This window comes from Anopheles coustani, chromosome X (genome assembly GCF_943734705.1).
Source record: "Anopheles coustani chromosome X, idAnoCousDA_361_x.2, whole genome shotgun sequence".
NCBI lineage: Eukaryota > Metazoa > Arthropoda > Insecta > Diptera > Culicidae > Anopheles > Anopheles coustani.
This window is the reverse complement of record NC_071290.1, coordinates 12,375,494-12,401,852: the sequence shown is the minus strand read 5'-3', so window position 1 is coordinate 12,401,852 and position 26,359 is coordinate 12,375,494. Positions and strand designations below refer to the sequence as shown.

The 26,359-nt window shown below is 50.0% G+C and overlaps 5 protein-coding genes across 5 annotated transcripts; 2 read left to right on the top strand and 3 right to left on the bottom strand.

The window, feature by feature from the left end:
* Positions 1 to 489: 489 nt before the first annotated feature.
* On the top strand, positions 490 to 1,943 carry LOC131269448 (uncharacterized). The gene is made up of 4 exons (XM_058271808.1): positions 490 to 642; positions 728 to 861; positions 937 to 1,060; positions 1,122 to 1,943. Exons 1-4 carry the CDS (start codon positions 490 to 492, stop codon positions 1,941 to 1,943), a joined length of 1,233 nt encoding a protein of 410 aa, XP_058127791.1.
* Positions 1,944 to 5,861: 3,918 nt separating this feature from the next.
* LOC131268727 (TAR DNA-binding protein 43-like) lies at positions 5,862 to 9,348 on the bottom strand. Its single transcript, XM_058270998.1, has 3 exons — positions 9,171 to 9,348; positions 6,620 to 8,400; positions 5,862 to 6,568 (listed from the first exon to the last, which is right to left on the bottom strand). Exons 2-3 carry the CDS (start codon positions 7,605 to 7,607, stop codon positions 5,862 to 5,864), a joined length of 1,695 nt encoding a protein of 564 aa, XP_058126981.1. The 5' UTR covers positions 7,608 to 8,400; positions 9,171 to 9,348.
* A 2,784-nt stretch (positions 9,349 to 12,132) lies between these two features.
* LOC131269297 (uncharacterized) lies at positions 12,133 to 17,976 on the top strand. Its single transcript, XM_058271648.1, has 2 exons — positions 12,133 to 12,272; positions 12,351 to 17,976. The coding sequence occupies exon 2, from the start codon at positions 12,355 to 12,357 to the stop codon at positions 17,251 to 17,253; it is 4,899 nt and encodes a 1,632-aa protein (XP_058127631.1). The 5' UTR covers positions 12,133 to 12,272; positions 12,351 to 12,354; the 3' UTR covers positions 17,254 to 17,976.
* LOC131268714 (xaa-Pro aminopeptidase 3-like) lies at positions 17,836 to 20,704 on the bottom strand. The gene is made up of 4 exons (XM_058270974.1): positions 20,572 to 20,704; positions 20,237 to 20,505; positions 19,093 to 20,146; positions 17,836 to 19,022 (listed from the first exon to the last, which is right to left on the bottom strand). Exons 1-4 carry the CDS (start codon positions 20,636 to 20,638, stop codon positions 18,823 to 18,825), a joined length of 1,590 nt encoding a protein of 529 aa, XP_058126957.1. The 5' UTR covers positions 20,639 to 20,704; the 3' UTR covers positions 17,836 to 18,822.
* Positions 20,705 to 20,898: 194 nt separating this feature from the next.
* LOC131268721 (Fanconi anemia group M protein homolog) lies at positions 20,899 to 26,055 on the bottom strand. The gene is made up of 3 exons (XM_058270981.1): positions 24,542 to 26,055; positions 21,719 to 24,162; positions 20,899 to 21,592 (listed from the first exon to the last, which is right to left on the bottom strand). Exons 1-3 carry the CDS (start codon positions 26,031 to 26,033, stop codon positions 20,972 to 20,974), a joined length of 4,557 nt encoding a protein of 1,518 aa, XP_058126964.1. The 5' UTR covers positions 26,034 to 26,055; the 3' UTR covers positions 20,899 to 20,971.
* Positions 26,056 to 26,359: the final 304 nt, after the last annotated feature.

Sequence of the window (26,359 nt, the reverse complement as noted above, 5' to 3'; positions counted from 1 at the left end):
CAACTTTTGCCCCACACTGTAATCGTACGATTATCGCTGTGCGCCAAATTCTCTCTGCCCGTTTCGCTTTGGGTTTGTCCATATTTAATAACCTTTTTCCACCGACCTGACCGAGAATCACACAGAACCAAGCAAGCGAACCGTGCGACCTAGTGAGGGTTGTGGGTAAGCACACACATGCTCACATACCCAGCGACGTGTAGCAGCAGACGTTGTTCGCCGCGGTAGTGGTCCTGTCCCTTACCCAGAGGGGTTCGCGTTGTGCGGGGAAAGTGAGACCTAGTTGATCGGCACAACAGTTGATTGTGATTTCCAATTGTCAATAGTTTGGTTGTAAGTCATCTTTCAACCGTTCAGCAGGCAGGTGCATCACAAGCAGCGGTGTTTCTGAGTCCATGCTCTGAGTTTATTCGTATAGAAACCACGGCTCCGGAAGACATCGACAGGTTAAACATAGAGAACCCCGGTTAACACCGCCTTCGTGGAGCGATGGGGCAGCTGAGTAAGTTCTTCTACCGGGTGACGATCGACAAAACCTGTCGTGATATGCTACATCCGGATCAAAACTGCCCCACGGCGTGGTGTACCTTCTTCTATCAGGGTGTACTAGGAGGATTGCGCCACTATCTTCCGGCGGTTATCGTACGTATCAACCAGTCAAGCAGAGTTAAAGCAATGTACGAAAATGCTTTCCGACTAACCAAACCAAACCACTATCCATCTAAAGACTCCCCTACTGTTTCGCATTCGTGAATGGAACAAGCCAGAGGTCTGGAAACACTTCTTCCGGCAGTATCTATGCTGCGTCCTGGCCGGTATGCCGATGACGGCAGGGAGTTTCATTGCGTTCTGCGCTTTCCAGTAAGTGTGAATCCCTAGAAGATCGATCGCCAACGTGTTTTGGCACAATCTTTACCTGACTGTCGTGTGTTGCAGCCACATCATGGGGCGATTTCCACCAGCCTGGTTTGTGCTTATTCCGTCGCTAGCCGGTGGCATCACTGTGCAGCATCTGCCCAGGCACATCGTCCGCGCCCAGGGTATTGGACTGTTCAATATGGTTGGTATGAGCGTAGAGCGAAACGATTCAGTACCTAACAAACTCCTGTTTTGTAACTCAGTATCTCGAGTTTCTTATACGGCGCGCCCGCAGTCCCCTAATGGCGTCCCTGCGTACATCCAGGCTGTGTGCGACCATCACATTCGCGCTGCTCAGCTCCTGCATCATGGCGGCAAGGCAGTTTCTGCACGTCGACCGGTTCTGGTTTGCCCGCACGTACCCGGACGTTGCTGGTGATTCGACCCGCTGTCATCACTCGCAGCTGCTCCACGCCGAAGGAAGTCCCACTCCGGTCGATGTGAGCTGCCAGAAGCACATCACCCGGGAGGTACTAACATCGTTCTGCATCGGGCTAGCGATCAGTGTGGTGAAAATTGCTCTTCCGAACGTAAAGCTGCTCGTGCGCAACCCACTCGGACTGCTTCGGCTGTTGGCTACCCGGTTCGATCTCGGATTGCTCAGCTTCATAACGCTCTACAAGGCACTGTACGAGGTGGCTAGCTGCAGTCTCACCCCCTATAAACCGACCATCGGACCGTACGTGCGCAGTGCCATCGGTGGGTTTATGGCGGGACTAGCGTACTGCTGCTTTCCAAACTACTTGCTGTTCACCTTTCCGATCACCGAGCTGGCGGAGCTCTGCTGGCTGGTGTACATTAAACACGACGCTTTCCCGAAGCCCCGAGTGGTACGCTGGTTCGACATGAGGGTCCCGGTGTCGATGATCCTATACACTGCCTGCCTCGGACTGCTGTGCCACCTGCGCATCGTGTATCCGTACCACGTCAATCGGTACTGGCATAAACTGATGGCTAATGGGACATGGGGCCGCTCCGAAGCACTGGCCAACGGGTACGCCAGTATCATGATGGGCTACAAGTAAAACGAAACGTTACTTATCACTAGAAAACATTACTTTAGAATCTAGCTCGCATGCTTTGGTTTGTCCTTTTTGATCGCTCTTTTACAAATGCTACCTTCGACCTATTTGAAGAATTTTCTGATCTTTCCTTTTCCTTTACACCGAGCTAACGAAAACATGGAGGTGCGTCAAAAACCCCAAAAAGGGCAAAAGATAATCAACACGTATAATTAAAAGTAGTCTTCGAAAATTGAGAAGTTTTGTTGTAAGTGTGTTGAAAAAGAAGGGTCAAAAAGGTCCCTCCAAAGCATTCAGGCAAGATTTCAAAGTAATGTATTCTAGCAAACGTAACACCACCATCTCACCCAGCACAATCAACTCTTCTAAATGCTCTTGTTTATCTCATTTTTTTCAAACTCTTTATTATACAATGTCTCTGAGTGGATCGCATACAATTTGACTTAGTGAAAACACTGTTTTGTGTTAAGATTACCAATATCTTTGCCGTTGTCCCATTTTAACACAAGGGGTCGATAAACAAAGAAATGGTAATAAACTGAAACCTATTGTACTACGTGGGGGTTTACTTTTTTCTTGTCTTTATCTGTGAAGGCGTGTGAAGGAGGGGAAAACTTTGAGATGGCACTTAAAGCTAATTTTTCATTATTTTCTTTTCGTCGCACAATCTGTGCGCACTATCGTTCGGAAGGTACATCCATTGTCTAATTGATTTTTCTTACTTTTTTTTCCCTAAGATTGGTTGAAAGGACATAAGTGTTACACATTTCCGGGTGTTTCGAGACAGAAAGCTTACGGACAACAACACAACAGCACAAATACGAAAAGCGTTGTAACATACAACAGACAGGCTTATGGACTAAGGTTTTTTTTTTCTTCAGTCGGGGGCGATCATAACGGCCGTGCACGAGTTGTGGTCAGCACCAAGGCGAAAGGGAGGCAATGAACCGATCCGTGGATGCGTAGGTGCCATGGTTTTCAAAGGCGTATGAGGCATCGGGCCCATAACAAACGGCGTTCATCGTCACCCTATGCCGCAGGACTTTCGTTTGTACCGTATGCGAACAGATCCGCGGGGAACGAAGGCGGCTTCCAGTCTGTAACGACGATGGGAAAAGTGTTAGAAAGCGTTTTTAACCCGATTTCTACCTCAGACGTACCTGTGTTGATGTCGGTAAGCACGGTGGTACTCCTCCTCTTCCAGATTTGTTTTAAAGCTACTCAGGAAGCAAACAAGCGAACACAGGTTGAACACCCATCTACCGTCGCTGCCGTCGTCATCGTCGTCCTCTTCGTCGTCGTCATTGTTGTCGTCATTGTCGTCGTCGTCGTGGTTGTGCTCGACGTATCTGGCCGGCCGATTTTCCCTCGAATCCTGCGCCGTGCCGTGATCTGCACCAATCATCGCTAGTGCTAGAACCTGTCGTAAGGATCTACGGGAGGGGGAAAGACACAGAAGAACAAAAGTAGGGAGAGTTGGTTACTGAAGACTCCAAACCATTCGGACCGTGCGCGCGCTGGCGATTGGGAAAGGTGCGAAACCCTGTGTTGTGTCCAAATGATTACGCCGTCGGCACCACACACATGCCTGATTCCTCCGGTTCTAAACGGAAGGTATGGCCGATTCGAGAGGCATTGAGAGGTTAGCACCCCTGGAGAACTTTTTAAACTCGTCACTCCGCTGAATAGAATGTGGAAGGATGTGGAGGGTTGAGGGTGAGAGAACCGACCTCTTAAAGCTGGCCATCTGGAGATTTTATACGCCAAGGGGTACAAGGTACTTTATACTGAAGATTGTTATTTTACTAGGACTTTTAATATGCGCTCACACTCAGAATCTTCAACTTGATCTCTAATCCATCCTCACATCCGCACACACATACTCACGTCCGAATACAACCAAGCATACATACGCACACGGATACACATACATCACACATACACAAGGACACGCACACGCTAGGAAGGTATAGTAAGATGCTGGGGAGATAGGAAACAACTACTTACACAAACAACCGTCCGATCCGATCCACACGTCCATCAATCATTCCGCCAAAGCTCCGTACGCAATCCTGCGCGCATCAACGCATCCTCATCAACATCATCAACAACACCTTTTGCAACAATTCATCCATCCACCATCCATACAACAGATCCCGAGGTGGAATCTGCTTTCCACACGCTAAGCGCCTCGGTACAGTCGAACTGTTGTGATACGCCCGGCTTTGATCGCCTACTTCCATCCCAGGTGATCCAGGAACCCAATAGATAGGCATCGAAGCGCTAGCGTATCGCAACAATCCGAGTGTGGAACTCGGCTCCCTATGTTTTGTTTTTCCTATCTACAGAGCACATTCCATACTCATTCAGAATATCAACCTTTCGGATTCACCCACACCGTCAACGTGGACCACAGACATCCTTCGCATCTCATTTACACCTACAGTGCAGCTTTCACCAGGCTCTGGCGAAAGGCGCGAGAATGTCAAGTACGTTGGAGGCCAACGCAATATGACTGATCTCCGTTTGATCTACCTTGGTTTTGGTTAATCGTTTACTGCTACGTTTAATTTATATGCTACACGGTACAATCTGTTTGGTTTCCGCACATACTTTTGCTTGTTCTCTAGGATTTGGTTTGGTTGTAGCGTTATTTTACGCAGTGGACGTGTTTCCAAGAATACTTTTTCGCTGCGATCCTTAAACAGTTTCTCTACTGATGATGATACTAACAACCCATTCACACACACGCCTGATACACAACACACAGCACACGTACACGCACACCCACACATGTAACTTACTCAAAGAATGCAATCAACGAAAATTAACATCCGTACCAACGAGAAGGTTCGTAGTGTTTTGTATGTTCCCGCTGGGCAACGATGTTACCTTTCGAAGCTACTATGCAGACAGTCTAATCCTCAGCAGTACTACATTTTAATCCTCGATCTGTCCATCGCATACTTGTTCATACTGTGACCTACATTTCATTCTCTCCTTCATTCTCTCTCTCTCTCTCTCCCGGAGTTTCCCATCCATTCGCAATCATACGCTCGATCACACATTCCTCCGGTGCCTCACACATTCAATCGGCCACCCTTGGGGAGGGCTTAGGATAATCATTGGCTACTACGCCGCTGTTAGAAGAAGTCGAAGGGACGAAATGCCCTTCCTAGTATGTATCATTTTGCTCGCTTCTTCGTCCTTTGCAGTCGCCACTCGCGTGGAATCATCAACATTTTTCGGCTCGACCGGAACTGCCGTTTTCTGGCAAAACAGCATTGGTTTTGAAGTGGTTAGTGTTATGTACTAGCATCATTGGCACAAGCGAGACAAGGGGGGACACAACCGGCTGACGGAGATCAACACGGTACAATAGTGTGATTGGTCACGGAGCTCGCAAACCTTAGACATTAATTAGTTACAATTGGTTGGAAATCAGTTCAGCAAAGCCATCTTCAGAGGGAGTACGTTAGACTGACGCAGAAATCAAAACGTTTAAAAAGTGGATAAGTACTAATAGGTACAGGTAGGCTGCTGGCCTCTTTTTCCAAATTTGTCTTTATGAGTCAAAATGAAACCCGGAGTGGACGTTGAAAAGAATGCCAAATGAAAGCTCATCATGAGCAAATTAAGATATTTTAGCTCGAATCAATATGAGGTATATGAATCTTTTGCAGAGAATGTCAATCTATCCAACTTCCAGAGCGGCTACGACCTCCGGAAGAAAATGCCGGAATGAAGCTGTACGGAAGCAAATACATCGAGTCCGGCCTACGACAGCCGGATACAAAACAAATATTTAAGTAATTTCAGTGTAGAGTACTTGATCTACGCTAGTGGATAAAATTACGCCTGAACGAACATGTCGATTGACGACGAAAATACAATACTTGGAACGATATCCAACGCAGTCGCCTACTGACGATTTGGTTCGACACGCCCTGTTAGTCCACCTGCTACCGGTGCCCCATTGCCATTCCAGGACAGGTACTCCTGACCGGTTACGATCGAATTTGGTCCGTTAACCGGCATTCCAGAGCCGGGGCCGGGGCCGGGACCTCCAACGCCCGTCTGCCCAGGAAGGCCAACGGGACCGCCGGGACCACCGGGACCACAGGCCGTATTCTGGTGGATTTGATTCCCGATCAGGCTCCACTGACTTAGCGCAGCCGCTATAATCGCTGGATTGATTGGCATCTGGTTGAGATTCATGCTACCGAGTCCCGGGCCGCCGTGTGCCCCAATCACACCAGTCCCTCCGTTAACGGTACCGGCAACCCCGTTGGCATTGAGGTGCGTTCCCATGCCGACGTGGTGGCTACCGGGCATGCCCCCCTGTCCGCTCGGGCCAGTCGAGTTGAGTCCAAGCGCTTGCAAGTTCGGCATCGAGTCAATGCTACTGCTATTCTGACGGTTCTGCGCGGTGTAATCGTTGTAGTTCCAGATGGGCTGCTGATTGCCGACGCCACCTCCACCACCAACGCCACCACCGCCTCCGCCACCGGCTTGCAGATGGTTGTAACCTCCGATGGGACCACCCGGTCCACCTCCTTCACCACCTCCAACACCACCGCCTCCAGCGTGATGATAGCTAGTGTTAGGATTACCTGCATGCGGACCACCTGAGGGGCCGCTGCCGCCGCAGTAATCGTTGCTACCGCCTCCACTGCCACCCGCTTCTCCTCTGCCGCCGCCACCGCTGCCACCACTTCCACCTCCGCTCCCATTGCCGCCACCGCTGGTGCCACAGCGACCTCGGTCCTCGTAGGTGGCATAATTGCCACCGCCGCCCATCTGGCCCTTACCCTGATGCCGGCCATGCTCGGGCCGTGGCGAAGCCGTCGATACGTACACGGAGGTGCCCTTGATCAGGTGGTCCTCACCGCACAGGCTCTGCGCCACGTTCGGGTCGATGAACGTCACGAAGGCGAACGCTCGGAACGGCTTCGGGATGAACACGTCCGTCACCTCGCCGTACTTGCTAAAGTAATCCCGGATCTCGTCGGCGGTGATGTCCTCCGTCACGCGCCCGAGAAATATCTTGCTCGGCATCTGGTGCTGCATCTGATCCTTGCTGCTCGGCACCTTCACGTCGCACCAGCGACTGTCAATCAGGTGCCGCTTGGACAGCGCCTTCATCTGGCACTCGAACTTGGCAAACCGGATGAACCCGTAGCCCTTCGATTGGCCCGTCTTCGAGTCTTTCTTGATCTGCACGACCAGCAGATCCCCGAAGGTCTCGAAGTACTCCCGCAGGCCCTCCTCCGTCGTCTTCCACGGCAACCCGAGCACAATCAGATCGGTCGTCGTGCGGTTCCGGCTCTCGATGCGCTTCGTCTTGGGAGTCGAGTTTTCCAGCTTGTCGTCGCTCTTGCGCTTGTTCTCCTTGGGAAACACGCAGATGTACACATGGCTGCCCCAGCCGGTCTCCGGCGAAAATGGATGCAGCTTGTTGTCGCTGAGCCGTACGCCCCGAATCGCTTTGTTCTCCGGGTTCCGATACTTAAGTCCGCACGCACCGTAGAACTGGGCCTGCAGTGTGGAAAGCAGCAGCGTCCCGTCGTCTTCCAGCGGTATCTCCACCGCTTCGTCGCCTTCTTCTTCCGCTACTAGCACTGTCCCGGTGGAACCCATATCTGCAGAGTTGTTCTCCGTAGTCATTCGCTTGCTCCAAAAGTTACTAGCTCCGCTAAGCGGCGCGTCTTAGTTTCCCCTCTGAAGATGATATATCTACCACCGGTACTACTAACACACAACTACGCCTTGCGCACTAAGAGGTATAAGTAGGTTTTTCGGTTAGAGAACTTAGATCGATGCTCTCTGTTGCCTACGGAATACACTAACAGTTCACGTTCACGATTCACACGTTCGTCCAGCTCACGTTCACGCCAGGCTCTTACATTTGCTATCAGTTCAAATCACACGATCCAGATAGTTGATTTTAGTAGATAGTACACTATAGTGATAAAGGCATTCTATCTTTTTTTATTTGGCCCTTTCTCTCTCTCTCTCTCTTTCTCGCTTCGCTCGTTCTTGCTCACTCTTTCGCACGTTACTCTTGCATGCTTATTCGATAGACATATCTCTTACATACGTTTGAACATTCTTTTTTCTCTTTCGCTCGCTCTCTCTCTCTCTCTCTCTCTTTCTCTAGCTCCTTAGCGCTCTTACACACACAACTCGCTTGTCTCGCTCGCTCTCGCTCAATCTCTCTCTCTCTCTCGCTCTCTTTCTCTCGTCCTTTCTCTCTATTCCTCTTTCACTCTCTTTCACCCACTTTCACACTTCGCTTCGCTAGTTCCGACTCGTACACTCGTTCTCACTTTTAACTCTTTTGCGGCGTCTCACACAAATTGTCTCTTTCACGCACTCACGCTCAAGGGGGGGGGCTCACCGTCCATTCATGCACTCGTCGACCACGACCGGTATGGATAGCTGGTCGTCTGTATTTTTACTGCAATAGCAAACGAAAAAAGTAACAACAAAACGGTTTTAGCAGATATTTCGACAGCTTGTCGTAAAAACATTTCACAGGTCGCCAGTCTAGTAAGAAACAATATGTTACGTAACACACATCTGGATAAGGAATAATGAAAGGTAGTCGATGATTTAGCGCGAACTAAATAGCGAACGAAGTTAACGGTTCATTATCCAATAATTTCACAAACCCTAATTGAATACACAATAATCGTGTATCTGCCAGACGTTGTCTAATAAAGATTCTTTTGAAGTGCTACTCGGATCAAAATATAACTCACCAGATCATAATGAAGGCAAATAGCAAAAGATCGCTAACGAGTTAAATTCCTATATTATTTTATCCTGCAAGGAGAACACTATAGGATCTTTTCAAGCGAATAAAAAATAACAAAATTATAAACCCTTTCCAGCGAAACGGATTTTATAACATTAAACGATTCTTGTGAGTAGCAGTATTGTCCATTCTCAGTTTAATTACAGTAGAAATTCCCAAGGGAATAATAAAATAACACTCCATAATCAATTAAGCTTCGTTTAACAAGTATTTTAAACGCACTCACTAATTATTGAAATAATGCGTGAATAAGTAAGCGGTTTTGTTTAGAGTTCTTTAAAGTGCCACACTGAATTTATTGATGTCAAGCATCCACCCCAAAAATAAGGCTTGCAAATTTCCTTACAAATAAACATTTGAACTTCACTGTTTCTTGATAATTTCATGAATATGGCACATATTTTACTTACAATGTTCAGCCCGAACATTAGATGTGACTAGGAAACATTCGAATCAGCAGCGGCATACCCTTTTCACACACATTATGTTCACAGATAAAAAAGATGGCTGATTTTGCTTGGCCCTTGACGAGACATTTGTGCTGTACGATGCTCATTCTATTTACCCGCAGCGTTCCCTGCTTGCCGAAGCTGCCATAGGTGTCAGGTTGAAACATTCGTAGGAACTGTAATTTGACACATTTTAAACAGGAAGCGCCCAAGCCTGTTTTCTACACAGTGAGCAGGAACAGGTGAGATGAAGCGAGAGTTGAGTGAGAACATCCCATAAACATTACTACAAATCTCAACGAAATCTGATAGGAATGTGTAGTACGCGCTATGCACAACCTTAACCCGACACACTTTTATTACTCAATGTCCATCCAATCATACTCGATTCAACCTAAATTATAAAAACGCAGCATAAGCAAATTCTAATCAACGCATTGAAACAGCACAACTCGTAAACACACCGCGACGCATCAAGTCACAAGAAATCATAACAAAAACACAACCTTTCGCAAACTAATCACACGCTGGAACCAAGCGCATGACGAAGCGACAGATAGTAAAACAGAAGACGCATTCCTTAGGACAAGATAAGAAACCATCCTCAGTTTAGTAATCATTTAAAATGCAGTATCACAAAGTCTGAAGTTGATAAACTTTCACCAACGCATCCCAAATACCATTAGGAAAAATCAGAACTAACCAAAAGGGAAAAAAACCTTATGTCAACTAACCCCATTATAGCTATGAAATAATTACTATGAAATAAGCACGCCTAACGAAAGGAGTTCAGTCGTCGAGACAGAAACTATGAAACAAGTTATTTCATTTTACGAGAGACCCAGTCCCCGACTGATCCGACCGGGCGTTCCACCTCTCATCACCACCAGTCTCTTTGCTACCGGACCAATAACACTACAAATGCATTTTGATTGCATTGAAGGACAAATTGATGATTTCTCTCACTGAATTCACAAACCACAGCTAAAGACAAGCTCTAAAACATATCGAAAGAGATAATTCGGCATCTCGTAGGCTATATGATATGATCTCACCATTCTATGAACTCACGTTGAAAGCAAGCACAGTTTGACACTTCGTCTCATCTGTCTCTTATCGCAGTGAGAGGAGATCGGGTCTCATAATAACCTGAAATTTTTAAAGACCTTCACCTTGCCTTCGTCATCCTCCCAGCCTAAAATTTTCGGCCACTGGCTCCGATCTCTCGCTCTAATCTCGCATTCGCTCTTGCTTCCACTCGTACGTGGGTAGACAACACGCGATGAGAGTGTGTGCGGTGCACGGCGAACTGAGAGCGTGTGCGTTTCAACGCGTAGAACTTGCACCGCGCCACACACACACACACGCTGCGTCCCCACGCACCGCGTCCATAAGCGTATGTTATTTTCTATTCTTCATGCCCCTCTGGATGTCCATCATTTAGGTTTTGCTCTAATTTGTTATCTTTTTGCTAGTTGTAATTCTGTTGCAGATCGATGAACATAAATCCATAATATATAACATGCTCGGATATTTTAATTTTAGTTAGTTACACATTTTAACTTTTGAGCGGATTCAAGGTGGAAAGAACGGGATTAGAGCCGTCCTGTACGAGTAAAAACTTTCGTATTGTTCCGAACTAACATTTTGTGGAAGACCGCAAGATCGTTCCAGCTACCGTTCGTGTGTAAGGACCTTAAATCATCTTCATAAGGTCCCTGATGAGCCATCGGCATCAGAAAGTTACGAGATGATGCGCAAACGATATTTCAAATAAAAATATGTCGGTCAAAAAAACCCCTATTTTGTGAAAAAATGTACGTTCCTCAATTCATAATGGTCAAAACACATTAAAGAATGAACGTTCTTCATTCGCAATGCGTTCACGAAGCGAACGGCACATCACATAGCATCGATTAATATTTGATGTATAACGTGTCCGTTTTCGAGGCAAGGAATAGCCCAGACATTACCGACTATTTACTTTCAGATCCCAGGCATGGCATTGAACGGAGCATCGAGACTTGAGTCGAGCGTTGGATCCAACAGTGCACCATAACCACGACGCATGATTTGCGAGTGAACGGAGAGCACGTCTATTCCCTAGCAATGCAGAGTCGAGACTGTTGGAAGAGAAGCAAAAATACGTGTATCGGAGAAATAATACGCGAGGCAAACACACAGGGCGAGCAACCCACACGTAAAAGTGGCAACGTTGCCAAAAGAATCAACTTTTTGGCTTCTAATAAGAACTTTTTTAAAGGGACACGCCGAAGCGCTTGAAAATCGACACCTTTCTCGGCCGCCTACGCCGGTTTTTTCGGCCGCCGAGTTTTTAATAAAACCCGGCCGACAAGCTTATCGAAAAAGCACGTGTTCGGGAGACTGGGCTGTTTACAATCGTGCGGAAGGTAAAACAAAAGGCCACAGTATAGAAGCTATAAAGAAAGCAATTACTCATCCAATTTAGCTTGGAAAAAAAGAGATGAAGGTGGTTTCCCGAAAGAATATAGTAAAATACATAATCTACGATTTGCCAAGGTCTGTTACGTACCCGATAAACAAAAAGGGCATCACAAACGCTCGTATATAGTGTACTGCGGTGACGATGCGAACAATGTTTAACCAAACGAAAGTACGCTTGACGTGCGTTGATGATAACTGGTAAACTATGCCAGAGGTGAAAATTGTGTCTTTGTGGCAAGCCGATTGGTTTGTTTATTTTCACCTGCCGGCGGTAGTTTTCCCATAGTCGCGAGAAGAAAAGATGCGGCTAGCGGAGAGACGGAATTCGCCAGTGAACCGACGCAGTGTACTGCAATAGCAATCAATTTAAAGTACGAGCGCCAGCACCATGATAAGCGCAGCTGCCGGTGTTGTTTCGTGAGGTGCTCCTTAGCAGGGAAAACTCGTTGAAGAAAATAAGATTCGTATAAAAATATGTTGTGGCTTGTGTGCGAATTAAACTATTTTGTTTAAGACTAAAGTTGAAACAGAAGATAGATAATATATAATAAGTTTGGGTTAGATTCAACCAAGTGTAGGAGCGTTTACGAAGAGTCGGTATGTAATGGAACCAGTATTGGATTAGCATTAGTCGATGATTAATCGAATGATTATTTGTTTTCCCCCCGAATCCAGCACAATGTCGCAAGCGTACTCGTTGCATGTGTTGAAGGTGGCGGTGGCCAGGATTTGCCAGACGATTGGCTGGCACTCGGCGCACACGACGCCGATCGATTTGTTGATCGATGTTACACAGCACTTTCTGCGTGAGATGTGCCGGATTATGATGCGCTACTGCGAGCTGTACAATCGCACCGAGCCGAACCTGGACGATCTGGCGTTGGCGTACCGGGACATGGGTATCAACCTACAGGAGCTGATGGAGTACATTCAGTTCGTCGATCCGATCATGCTACCGTTCGAGGTACCGCGGTTTCCGGTGCCGCGCGAATCGAACCTAAATTTCCTGAAACCGGGCAGCCGGGAGATGATGATGCGTCCGTTGCACATCCCGTGGTACATGCCGCCAATGTTTCCCGAGCTGGAGGAGGCGGCATCGGCGGTCGAGGGTGGCGAGCTCGCAAACGACGAGGAGAAGGCGCTCGTACGCCTCGACCTGCCGCCACGCGCACGAGCCATTCTCGACGTGATGGGAGCGTCCAGCGCGGAGCCCGTGGAGCCCGATGCTACCGAGCTGAACCTGCTGGAAGGCGCCACACTGTCGGAAATAACGATCGAAGACACGAGCGAAAGGGTAGCCGAGCCCGGTGCGGTGGTTGAAGATAGCGCACTGTTGCCGGAAACTGCCGTCGTCAACGAGGAGGTCGAAATTCCGATGCAAACGGTCGAGGTGAAGGAGCCGACAGAGGATGCCCCGCCCGCACCGTCAGCACCTACCGACGCGACCGTCCTTCCACCGGTAGCGGCCAGAGACGTTGCGAAGCGTCCGGAAGCACCACTCGATAAAGGGGGTGATACGAGCAAAGCGAACAACCAACAACCAAGCACGAGCGAGGGCAGACCGACGCGCAACATCAGCAGCGTCATCATGACAACATCGGGGTTTATTTCGCCCGCGCGCGAAGGCAAACTGCCCGACTCGCGTATACCGATCATTCCGGAGGAGAGACCGCCGAAGATGCTACAACCTCCTCCACCGCCGCCTGCGATATCTGCGCCGCATCCGGTGTCGGGTTCAGCGGCGCAAGGCGTAGCGGCGTCACTGGCAGCGTCTTCGTCCGGGCCCACGCTCACACATCCGCACGCGCGTGATAATAAACACGGTAGCGCGAACGCGGGCGGTGGTCCCCTAGCGGGCGGAACCCCGTTCGCAGGCGGCTCACCAGCAACGGCACCGTCGGCCGCATCCCTCAAGGCGGGCGGCGGTGGTGGTGAAAAATCTGGCAAAAAGGTGAAAAAGAAACCGGTCGATCGCGAACGGAAGAAGGGCGATAAAAAGGGGAGTAACGCTACACCGAAGGGGGAAAAATCGTCGACGGGAAGTGAATCGTCGAGTGTCATAGGTGGAGCGCAAGCGGCAGATGGCAGTGCGGGGTGGGGTGCGATGTCAGCAGTTCTGCCACCGCCGCAGCAGCTCGAGGCAGCCACTGCCGTGGGTAGTCAACCACAGACCGTTGCCACGGGCGGACCACCGTCATTTCTCCAACCAATCACGCCAGCCGACGCTGGTTCCTCGCAGTTCGGAGTGTTTCCCGCGCCACCGGGACAGTCGACGACGAGCGGTGTGAAAGCTTCGAGCGGGAAAGCGGGTAAGGAGAAGGCCGTGAAGAAGCGTAAGGCACCGCAAGTGCATGATATAGCGCTGCTCAGTACGCCGGAGTTGTTCGATAAGTTACCACCGCCCGCCAAGCAGCCGAAGGTGAAAGGTTCCGCCAAGCGGATCAAGCAGAATAAGAAGCTACAAGCGCTGCAGCAGCAAGCCGAGGGGCAGGCATTGTTCGCTCCTCACGGCGTTCCATCGGTGGCCACCGTTCCTCCCTACCAGACGGGACCGGACGGTGCTCAACCGCCACCACCGCTCATCGGTCCGTGGCGTCCGGGTGGTGGTTCACTGTTGGGAGATAAATTTTCCCTTCCCAACGCCACGCCTCTCGTACCACCGCCGGAGCTTGTCGGTAAGGCACCACCACCGTTCGGCCACCAAGGGCCGAAGCAGAAGGCAGCGTCCGGTAAACAGCACCAAGGGAAGAGTGATGTAGCGGCGTCGGAACAAGCGGCTCAACTTTCCCTGCTACAGATGATGCACCCGAGCCTGGAGATAACGGCGTCACCCTCCGTACCGGAACGTACACCACCGAAAGCGACCGGCTCGAGCAAGAAGACCGGCACCAAAGCAAAGGACGCGAAGCTGCAACCCCCGCCGCAAGAAGTCGATCGGGACGTGATCGTCATCGACGACGATAAGTCACCTCCACGTACCCCATCGTTGATTTTGCCGCCACCCAGCGAGAGCAAGAAGCAGCGCAAGCAGCAAACATCGATCGGCCGACAGCCGGACAATCTGTTCGGGGCAGCCGGCCACAGCGAGTACGACTTTACCATGTCATCGCCCGGCGCGAACCCACCGCTATCGTTCCGTGACTTCTCCTCACCGGAAGGGCACGGCAGCTCTGGTGCGATTCCCAAGACGCCCGACATCAAGCTGCCGATGTCCGCGACCTCACCCTTGCTGGATGTGGATGGCCGCAAAGCGGGTCGGTCGGTCCCGATGGCCGACGCGTTCGCTTCCGATGCGTCGATGGCAAAGATGCCCGGTGTTGGCGCTCCTTCGCCAGCGGCGAAACCGAAGCGCCAGAAGCAAAAGGCTCCGAAGGCCGATCAACCTGGTGGAAAGCAGGGGAAGCAGCAACAGCAGACGGTGGACCAGCAGCAACCGGAACCACCGCAGTTCGGCACCGGGTCGGAGCAGAACCGGAACATGTTTCCGCTGTTCCCGCCGGGTCCGCAGGGGCTTGGCCAGTACAACAATTACCTCAACCAGTCGCTCCAGGCCGGCATGCGGTTGGGGCTGTTCCCGTTTCCGTCCGGCCCAGGGCTCATCCCGGACAATCCACTCTTTCCGCTGCAGCCCGGTCCGTACCCGATGGGTGCGGGCAACTTTCCGCTGCCGCCGAACCCGTTCGCCCTGCCCCGGATGGGCAATCTGATGCGCATGCCGCACCCACTCGCCGGTGGTCGACGCGGGATGGGGGTGGGTGGTGGCGGTGGGTCGCTGAACCCGCACCATCACCATCACGTCGCGTTCGACGACAACCTCGATCCGGAGACGAAGCTCGCCCAGACGCCGCTCGATCTGCAAAAGTCCAACTGCAACGTGGCCCCGCTTGTGCCACCGTCGCTGCTGCAGGACGAGTCGCTCAATTTGTCGCTCCGGCTGGGGGGCTCATCGTTGCTGGGGTCGGCAACGTCAACGGCCACGTCTAGCTCGGCCACCCAACCGGCTAAGCAGCAGCAAGAACCGCAACCGCCCGCACCGTCCCCAGCAACGGCGGGAATGGGTTTCCTCAGCGCGCAACCAGCATCGACGGTGAAGCAGCCGAGCAAGCAGCAGGAATCGCGCAAGGAGGACCAGGTGGTGATACTGCCCGCCGCAAGCGTGCTGCCCGGTGCCAGCCCCCCGCAACGCTCCAACATGTGCGTGATCGACCTGGACGGCGATTCCGACGGCAGCCAGTCGACGACGAAGGACGACAATGGGCGGCGCAAGGTGGGCAAGGAGCACAAGAAGGAGCGCAAGGTGAAGGATGGCAAGATCAAGAAGAAGAAGGACAAGAAGGACAAGAGCAAGAGCAAGGAGCGGGAGCGCGAGCAGCAGCTGAAGGAGCTGACGGCCGGTACCGCGTCATCCTCGGCCGTGCTCACGATGGGTATGATTGGGGCCGAGGAGGCGCTGATGGAGCAGCTGCGCAAGGAGCGCAAGGAGAAGAAGGAAAAGCGCAAGGACAAGGTGAAGAAGGAGAAGCGCAAGGAGCGTGAACGCGCGCAGCAGGGCGCGGGTGGTGACACGCTGATGGTCGCTACCCCGCCGGCCGGTGCCGACTCCCAGCCGGGACCCGCCGTGCCGAAGCTGATCATGAAGTTGAGCGGTTCGGGTGCAACGCCATCCCCACGCTCCGACACTCCCGACCATCACCATCCGACGGTGGTGGCGACGGCGACGACCGCCGACCAGCCGAAGCGCGACGGCTCACCGGAACTGGCCCGCATTTCGGCTCTCGTGACGCGCCCTCCGAAGCTGAAGCCAACGGGCGCCATCGGTGGGGGCGGTAGTAAGGGTAAGGGTAAGGACGAGTCCCTTCTCGATGACGATGCGAGCGGTTTCGAGGACGTGGCCTTTCCATCAGCGGGTGCTCCTGCCGGTGCCAAGCACCACTCGCTCACAACCGGCAGTGTCGGCACCGCCGACCCTACTACCGGTGGGAACAACCGGTCGGCTGGCACCGGCATCATGCCCACCATCGGTGCCGGCTCTTCCTCCACCAGCGCGGCGTCATCGTCTTCCGTCAAAGGCAGCAGCAAGGCGGCACGCGTCGGTGCCGAGTACGGTGGCGGTAAGTCCGGGGTCGCGAAACTCCCGGCCACCATTGCCACCGGGAGCACCAGCAGCAGCTCCTCCTCGCGCAAGACTCCCAAGGAAGGCTCCTCGTCGAAGGGCTCGAAAGCAACCGCGGTGGCATCGTCGACGTCGGCGGGGGCAGCCGCGCACCATCACCATCATCACGCGTCGTCCTCCAGCACACTGGCGGCGGTGGCCGCCCCGGCCCAGATGACGGACGTCGACGGCAACACCGTCTGGATCTGTCCGGCGTGCGGGCGCGTCGACGACGGGACGCCCATGATCGGGTGCGACGGCTGCGACGCCTGGTATCACTGGGTGTGCGTCGGCATCTCGGTCCCGCCGGACGACAACGAGGACTGGTACTGCCGGGTGTGCATCGGCAAGATGCAGGATTCGCACGCCGACACCGAAAAGCAACGCAAGCGCAAGAAGAAGGACAAAAAAACACCCAAGGACTAGGGACGCTCCTTACCAACATTACCTTTCGCTATTTTCCCCTCAGAGCTTGAATACGATTAATTTGCAGGAGCTGAATATTGTTTACGTTTAGCGTTAAGCCCTTCTTTTACCGCTTTCGTTCATTTATTTGTTTACAAAATCACAATTTAAGCTACGATATGTCATTGAAATCTGGCATTTTATCATGGGTTTTAAGCTGACTATTGTAAATCACTGAGAAAATTAGATTGCAGTATACACACGCGCGCGCGTGCTTAGATCCATCAAAGTTATTAGTTAATAAGTTTAGTTTGAACGGCCACGCCCAGATTCGGCAAGATTGATTGAGCAAAATAATTAAATTGACCGGGGCCAATCTTTAAGTTTTCTCTCAACAGGAGACTTTTCCATCTCTTCTTCTCTACTAAATAGCATGCTAAAATGATAAGCTGAATGGCTTTATCTGGAATGGAACCAATGGAAGTGAAAGTGAGAGAACATAATTTTTTAGTTTGCTACATAATTTTTCCGTTTTATCCGTAACATTTGTTTGAAATTATTTCAAAGTATGCAAAAACAGTTGCTAGCTAGAAACTAATTTCTTTGGCCAAGAACAATATGGGGTAATTTTTATTGTACACTCTTATCACTACTAAATAAAATCTATTACAAATAATCTGATATTTTTATTTCACATATTTTTTTTCTATGTTTCGTGTGTCTATTAAAGCTAGATAGTTGAGAATCCAATCGAACATTGATTTTAGTTTGGCTTACCGAATCCTTCTCGCTCTACGGAATACACGCCTACTTCCTTCAATCAACATATTTTCCCAACTGTTGAAACATTTTGTTTTTGAAACAATGTAAAACAAGCATCTTTAAGAAACTTTGGTGTAGTTTTATTAGTGCTCAATGTAATTCCAAATGTTGTTGCTTTTCGAGCCGTACAGCTCCAAATTTTATTAGAATATACTAATTCGATACAAAAAACAACGGGCGGTGAGTAAGAAATCAATTTTAAACACCTAAACCAAATTCAATTGCAGATAGAATTGCGAACTAGGTTTTTGAAATGATAACCTAAATAGAAATAACTATCTATTGGTCTTCATACTAACGATTTGGCATGTCACTGGTAAAATAGACTGTTCCACAATTAAGAAACCAACTGTTGCGCATACATAACAGTTAAAATAATTGATTAAAAATGCAAACTGTACAAATTTACAGAACTAACAGGCTGTTTTATTTCCCTAACATGATTCTGAATATATTCACAGCAATATATTCATATTTTAAGGCCCAAAGATAGAAACGGAGGGCTACATGTCCTCCTGAACGTTCAATTTTGTAAGATATACCCAACTATAAGGAGATTAATTAAGGCCACATTTTCTTCGAAGCTTTTCGTCGAAAAACATCGGAATATGTGCTCAGAAGAAACTCTAAAATATAAATGTCCTGTTATAAATATATTTTCACGCAATGATGACTGACAATAACAAAACGTTAACTAACGTGGATCAGTAGTTAAAGCTGTTTCGTTTTTCTTGAGGTCAACTGAGCTTAACGTTAAAATATCCGGTGCTACTGTTTATCGACAGTTGCGTTGACCGTCGAGTGCCGGTTGGACAGCATTTCCTCCAAAAGCTGACGGTCTTTGATGCACGTTTTGGTAAGAACTTCCACCTGTTTGTCCGGCCGTATGAGCACGTCGTCCTCTATTCGCAGACCAAGTCCTCGGAACTCCGGCGGGACGTCTGTTCTTTCGTGTGAGATGTAAATTCCTGCGGGTGAGGGATGGGACAAGAGATTCATAACATCTGTTTACCGTAAGGAAAAATAACTGCAACTCACCCGGCTCCACCGTGCAGATCATTCCGGGTCGCAACCGTATGCTCCGGGAAACCAACGGCGTGTCGTGAACGTCCATGCCTAGGTAGTGCGAAACATGATGGGGGCAGAATTTGTAGGCAGCACGGGACAGTTCTAGGCCGCTGCAGGTCGCTGGTATGAGCTTGACTTCCTGGAGATATTTCCCGATCTTGGTGCACATGGTATCGAACAGCTGGTCAAGTGTTTCACCACCGGCATGCTGGAGACAGCCGATAAGTTCCAGCTGCACCTGCTGGAGCACCTCGTAGAGCACACGCTGCGGGTCGGTGAATTTGCCATCGACCGGCCAGGTACGGGTGATGTCGCTCGTATAACCATGATACTCGCATCCAGCGTCCAGCAGAATCATCTCGCCACCTCTCACTATCTGGTTGTTGTTTACGTAGTGGATGATTGTTGCGTTCGTTCCACCAGCTACCACCGGCGGATAGGCGAGAAAATTCGCCCCGCTCATTCGCGTGCAGTAGTCCACGGTGGCGAACACATGGTGCTCGCCGATGCCCGGATAGCTTTCGGCCATCGTCCGGTTAATGGCACTGGAGGCAATCTCACACGTTTTGCGCATCAGCTCACACTCGCTTGGCGACTTGATCACGCGAATGTTGTGGACGAACTCGATCGGTGATCGCATGTGATTGTGTGTTACGCCCGCGACGATTTTCGACACATCTTCCAGGTCGGACGCCTTCTCGTCGAACCAAGTGATGGCATTTGGATGGGCGAAACTGTACTTCATTAAATACTCCTTCAGTAAGGCCACATCGTACGACTGCTCCATGCCGAAGATATCGGCCGCAGCCTGCACTCCGGTTCGGGGCCCGTCCCAGAGCTCCGCATGCTTGTCTTTCGGGCGCACAAACAGTGTACTCTTGCAGTAATCCTCCCCATCGATCTCCATAACGAGCACGCTGTCCGGTTCCTGGCAGCCGCTCAAATAAAGGAAGTCCGTATTTTGCCGAAACACGTACGGGATCTTGTGGCTCATGTACTTTTTGTTCGCAGCCGGGATGATAACCTGCCCGGAAAACAACAAACAATAAAAAAGCAAACTTAAGCAACGTAGAACGAGATGAACATAACAACCGCCGCCGGCATTCTATCTTACGATATGGTTTTTGATGCTCTTGTCTACGTTTTTGGCACAGAACTCTTTCATCGAAAACAGCAGCATCCGCCGTCTAGCTTGAATCTCTTCCAGACAAATTCCCGGTATTACTTCGCCAGGACTGATTAAATGTGGATGAGTGTGCTGTACCGGCTGGCCATAGGTCGTGTGTCGGCGAGCTGGTTCTGTTGCATCCATCGCTGCTTTTTGGTTGTTCACTCTGCTGCATGCTAATACGCTGGCTGAATGCAATTTCCCCGTAACACTTTCTGAAGGAAACAAAGAATATTTCATAATACACCCAGGCGCAAGCAGTAATTTAGCAGATTAATTACTTTGAATCACTGGGAAAACGCATCTTGCTATATTACGGACACAACTAACAGTTCGTAGAGAGAGCATCTCACTTGAAAAATAGGAATAGAAAAGCCAAGATTATATTCAAGTAAAAACACAAAACCACTGCCTGCTTGGTGACCCGGCTAGAACGTATGATTTTGAACCGATAATCAACACCCGCTTTGACAGCTGTCAGAAACGATAAGAAAGATGGACAATAATTTCGTAAAGGCCGTTCGACTAGCAAATAATTAGACCCTAAAAAAGGGAAAAGTATCACAAAATTAAAATATAAAATCCAAACCAGGCGTTGTAGAAGAAGAATTATTATTATTTATTATTCAACAAACAGTTATCTATCTACATGACTTATTTATGGAAGCACTGCCTGTAACGCTATTCAGAGTCAGAAAGGACGATAATCCGCCGACGCCGCTTTGCTGTACTAGCCTCTGCATCAGCTTTCTCTCGTGCTCGTTTTCCAACTCGCCGGCGTTCTCGTAACGCCATCTCGGCCTGTTCGAGTTCCGACAGTTCCGAATCAACCTCGATGTCGTCGGTGATGAAGGAGGAATCGAATGCTTCAGTTTCGTCTAGTGCATTGTCGCTAAGATCATCTGCGTCTGCGGGACCAAGGGTGTTTGGGCGTGGGAGACCCGCGTTTGCTCGCGTGGCTGGAATTTTGAAACGCCCACGAGCCACTGTCGGGCTTCGAACTGACTGTAGGTAGACGGCGCGCATGTCAACGCAACTTGCATCCGCCTGCGACAACTGACTACCTCCCGCTTCAATAAACGAATCCATCTCTTGATGCCATGTTTCTGTATCGTTTTCATCCTCTTCTTCACTGCCAGACACTTCAGCTTGTGTGTGTAAGAAAGCTCGAGCAGCCTGCCGACGCTTCGGCTGATGCTTCTTGCTTCGTGCCGCAATCTGCAATACCGATGTTTCCGGTTTCTTCTGGCCCACTTGAGCATTTGTGTTTGATTTACGGTCGATTCGACCGTACGATGGACCCTGCGAAGACAACAAAGGTAGATTAAAATTGGTTGTTAATTATCATCACAAAGCATCACAAACAACTTAGCTAATCCGTGATGCGCCTATCGTGAATGTTTCCATATTAAAACATTGAATGCTTACCGACTTGCAGGATTCGAAAATATCATCGTCCTCGGAGTCAAGACGGGAGAAGTCTTCTTTCTCTATTGTGACCGGAAAGTCGGTGGGTAACGGGTGAACATCATCCTCATCATCTTCGCTGTCGAGATCGTTGTTCAACCCAAGGCAGCCTCGTTTCCGTCTGTGGCCGATGATTGTACTCCTATCTAAATCCTGGCTAGGACCTTTCACTGGTTGCGGTGGTATTGCAGATGGAGAGGGCCTGATTGACGATTGGCATGTGTTGAAGAACGGTGAGGACGATAAAGACTCGACGGGGGTTAACGGCCGTGACATTTCCGGATCATTCCGATTGGTAGTTGCCGAATGTTGACGAGTTTCTCCTGCTCGAAGCCGTTGAAAGTTTAATTTGGTCGGTGCGAGTCGTGAATTTTTCGATACAGGCCTAGCCAACAGAGAAGGAGATTTTTCCACCGCCGAGAAAACTTGGGAGCTATGTTCAGCCGGCTCCTTCTGTCGGGTTTCACCAAGGATAACCCTGCCGATGGGCGATTGTTGTGCAGCGGTACGATGTACCGGACTAAGATCCATCTCACCGAAGATATCGTCATCGCTATCGTCAAACACGAGCGCAGCGGAGCCGAGATTAAAATTCTTACACTTTCCCTTGTTTTCTTTATCTGATTCGCATGTTGCCGATTGTCGTGACGTCCCCGGTTCCGATGATACATTCCAAATTACTGCTTCCTTTTCACTTTCGGCCGCATTGGCAAGCAGCAGATTCGATTCTGCATCCGTTATCACAGGTTGGTGCAAGGGTACATCCATTGGGGCCGGAGGGTCTTCCTCCATTCGATCACTCAGTTCCTCTGCATCGAAAATGTCATCAAGCGATTGCAGGTGAAAAAACTCCAGGACCATTTTCCTTTTCAGCTCATTTTCATCCATTTCTTGGAAACCGTCTGAATTATTACGCTTCTGCACGGAACGATTGAAGGCTCGCAGCAACGGACTGTCGGAAGGAATCGTCTTTTTCACCGCTTCTACATTCAACTGCCTACTTCGCACTCTCTGCACTTGCGGTGGTGTTTCTGGTTCAGGTAATGTAGCAACGCCCACTGGGTGACATTCAGTGTTTGTTAAACCCGCTTGCTTGAAATGATTTTCTTCGAGCTGGCGCTTCTGAACCGACCGATTGAAGGCACGCAAAAGGGGACTATCAACCGGTGGTGTTCGTTTTCGGTTCCCTGTCACAGCCACTGGTACCGTATCCGTACCTCTCTGTATCGTCACGCAGGAGGTTTCGTTGAAGTTTGAATAATTGAGTGTTGAATCGAAAATGTTTAAAATGGATTCATCCTTCCCCTGCGTTGGAGAAATTGGGTAAACATCGGAAGGCGGTGAACACGGTGCCTCATTTTCTACAGCACGCTGCAACCGGATGGATTCCGGAATTGGTCGAAGCGGTGGTAAATCGAACGGATCATCCCGCTTTCCCGCCGCCTGTGACACCGTGTTTGCATCTTGGGTAGACTGCAGCAACTGCCGGGCCAACTCTGATCGCACGATCGCCAACGACCGCCGCTGCAGTATCTGCGCAACCGTCGGGACATTGAGAAGCTGCTGGCGGTGGATAAACTTCTGCCTCCTTAGTTGTTCGTAATGGCGTACCAGGTTCTGCAGGATCCGATCTATGGCCAGCTGCTGATCGGACTTACCGGGTCGGGCACACCGATCGATGACTGGCTTTTCGCTGGTGCGTTGTTGTAATTTTTCCGGACTGCTACCAGGAGGCGAAGCTGGTAGGGAGAAAATATCCCGTTCGCTTGCATCCAGATCCGCGTCCGCCGGAAGCCTCCCGGTGTTGGCACGTTGGAAGAATCGGCGCACATCCTGCGTCCCTTTCGGTGTTGAGCTGCCGGGTTTTGCTGCTGTACTCACTTTTCTTCGCTTACTGTCCACGTCTGGCTCGCCGGTGGTAACCTTACGCTTCGCCCCACCCTTTCCACTGCCTGATGCAGCATTTGCGCCTTCTGCTTCGCCACCACCCGCCGCTGCGATGTTGATAAACATTTCCACACATTTCGGCTCAAACTCCCCCGGTACAAGCCGCGGTGAGTGCCGATAGAGGATGCGCATGATGTCCTTACTCTTGGCGAGCTGCTGATTCGTCCGGTCCTTCGACGCCTGCACTCGCTTGAGGGTCTCGTGCTCCTCACCTTCGGTCACTAGCATCAGCACGCGGCCAACACGCTGCCGCCCGGTCCGACCGATACGCTGCACGAACCGTGTCGGATTTTTCGTGATATCGAAGCAAACAATCAAATCCACTTCGCCAACATCGATTCCCTCCTCGGCGACGCACGTTGCAATAAGCGTATTGCAAGTGCCGGCCCGAAATTGCTGCATGGCAGCGATTTGTTCTTTCTGCGTCACCGCTCGGATCCCGCTCGTGCCTCCTTGGCCTGGAAATAAGAACAGAAAACCACAAATAAAAACGTATTCCTTCAAAGTCCGGCAAAATTTACCATTGATGGGAAACAAATATGAAATTTATTTAATAGTAAAAGGACATGAATGTATGCATGATCAAAAGTGCAGTAATTGATCAACAATTATAGAGGACTTAAACGGATTTATATTTGATATTTTTTTGTGAATTGTTTTTTGGTTGCATTTACTTTGATTCTGTTTCCAATGAAAATAATCTAAATATATAAAGTTATGATGTATCAAATTACGAAACGACCGGATAATTTGTCTGCAATACAACAGGAATGAAGTAATATAGCATATTATGGACCCATTGATGCGTTTAGCATTCAGCTTATTGAACCAACTCACCAACTATACACTTTGGGCGGATCAGTGGACTCCGTTGGCTCAGCAACCGATGGATCATCGCAACCGAATCGCGAAACTCGCAGAACACAATGGCCCTTGATTCTGGGTGTTCGGTAAAGTGGGTTGCGAGCTGTTTTTCCAGTATGCGATACTTTGGATGGCCGTAGTCAACATCGTCATCGCCGGTCGCTGGAACATCGCCTTGGCCATCCGTTTTGTGACGTTCTTCCCCGTATCGCTCCCTTAACTGCTCGAGAAACTCCTTGATGGCGCGATCCTTGGCCACGAAGTACTTCTCCGATGCACCGTCGCTACCGTCAGCGAAAAAGTTTAGCAACGCCCGTACACCGTGCCGAACGAGCAGATCGAGCGCATGGTACATGCTAACACACACGCCGAAGTCCCCGTTTACGATGGAGTGGTTTGGGTGTCGCTGGAGTAGCGAATTTTCACGAAACCGCTTCTGTTCCATGATTAGCATGCCGCGTGTCATGGAAGCTGGGTTGCCGCACGACAGCACGTTGGCATCGAGCAAACGGCGCACGTACGGATCGACCAACTGCAGTAATTGTTCTCGGACACCGCGTATCGTCGCTCCGAGCGGAATAACGATCGTACGGATACTCTTGCGAAACGTGTACGGCGACACGTCGATCGAGTTGTCCCAGCGCACCTCGATGTGCGAAATGAGCAGGTTCTGTATGACCTCCGCTACGTCCTCCAGCGTTCGGCCTGGCGTGGCGGAGAGGGCAAGCACACGGAAGTGTTTGTTGCGCGCTGCTATCATTTTAACCACTTCCGTGTATGCGTATCGGCCTTTCGCTTTGTGCGCTTCGTCTATCACAATAAGGCGCACCTGCTCGACGGGAAAAGCTTGTTCCGGTGCGCACAGATCCGCCTGCACGACCTGTGGCGTTACATAAAAGACACGCTTCGTTTGCCACAGCCCTGCGCGGTTCTTACGTTGCTGCTTGCCAGTTATTTCGGCGGTGTCTTCTTTTGGGATGCCCATGATGCGGTAGCACGCTTCGATCTGTTGATTCACCAATGGTCGGGTCGGTGCCATGAAGATAACTTTCCCCGTCGGATACCACCGGTAGATGTTGTACATCACGACGGCAGCAATGAATGTCTTGCCGAGACCAGTCGGCAGCACGACAAGCGTGTTTTTGAACAAGGCCGCCTTGGTGATGGTGTACTGGTACTGCCGAACCGGATAGTTGGTCGGGTAGATCCAGCTGCTGCCGGTACTGTTGTCGAACCCATCGTACTGATCTTGTTTGCGTAAGTGCAAGCGGTCGTGCAACTGACTGTACGGTTTGTCCAAGAGCGCCAGGACACTGTCATCCAAGAGGTTCGCATCTTCCTCGTTGGCGAATGAATCCGTTGAAATATCACGTAACGAATAGCTGCTTGCCCCAAGCACGTCGGACATATCCCGGTTGTTGTTCGGAGCATCAAGGGATGTATCCCGCGAAAGCTCGCCTTCCATCACTTCAGGATCTGGTTTAATAGTGTATCTTATTCAATTCAAAATGCTCTCAGAGCCAGCCACCTAGAACGAGACATGTAAACATTGCTATCAACAAGCGATTCTACACAATACATTTGTTTTATGAGCACGTTTTCTCTTTACATTTACCTCTGGACGGACTTTTTTGAGCCCAAGACACTCAATTTACGCACCATTTGGCTAATGAATTATTATTGATCAACATAGTACGGACAAAACAAATTACCGACCAAAACACTCAGCCGTCAATGTAAACATCAAAGCGTACAAGATATTGCGATGACACAAAGCTTACATACCGCACC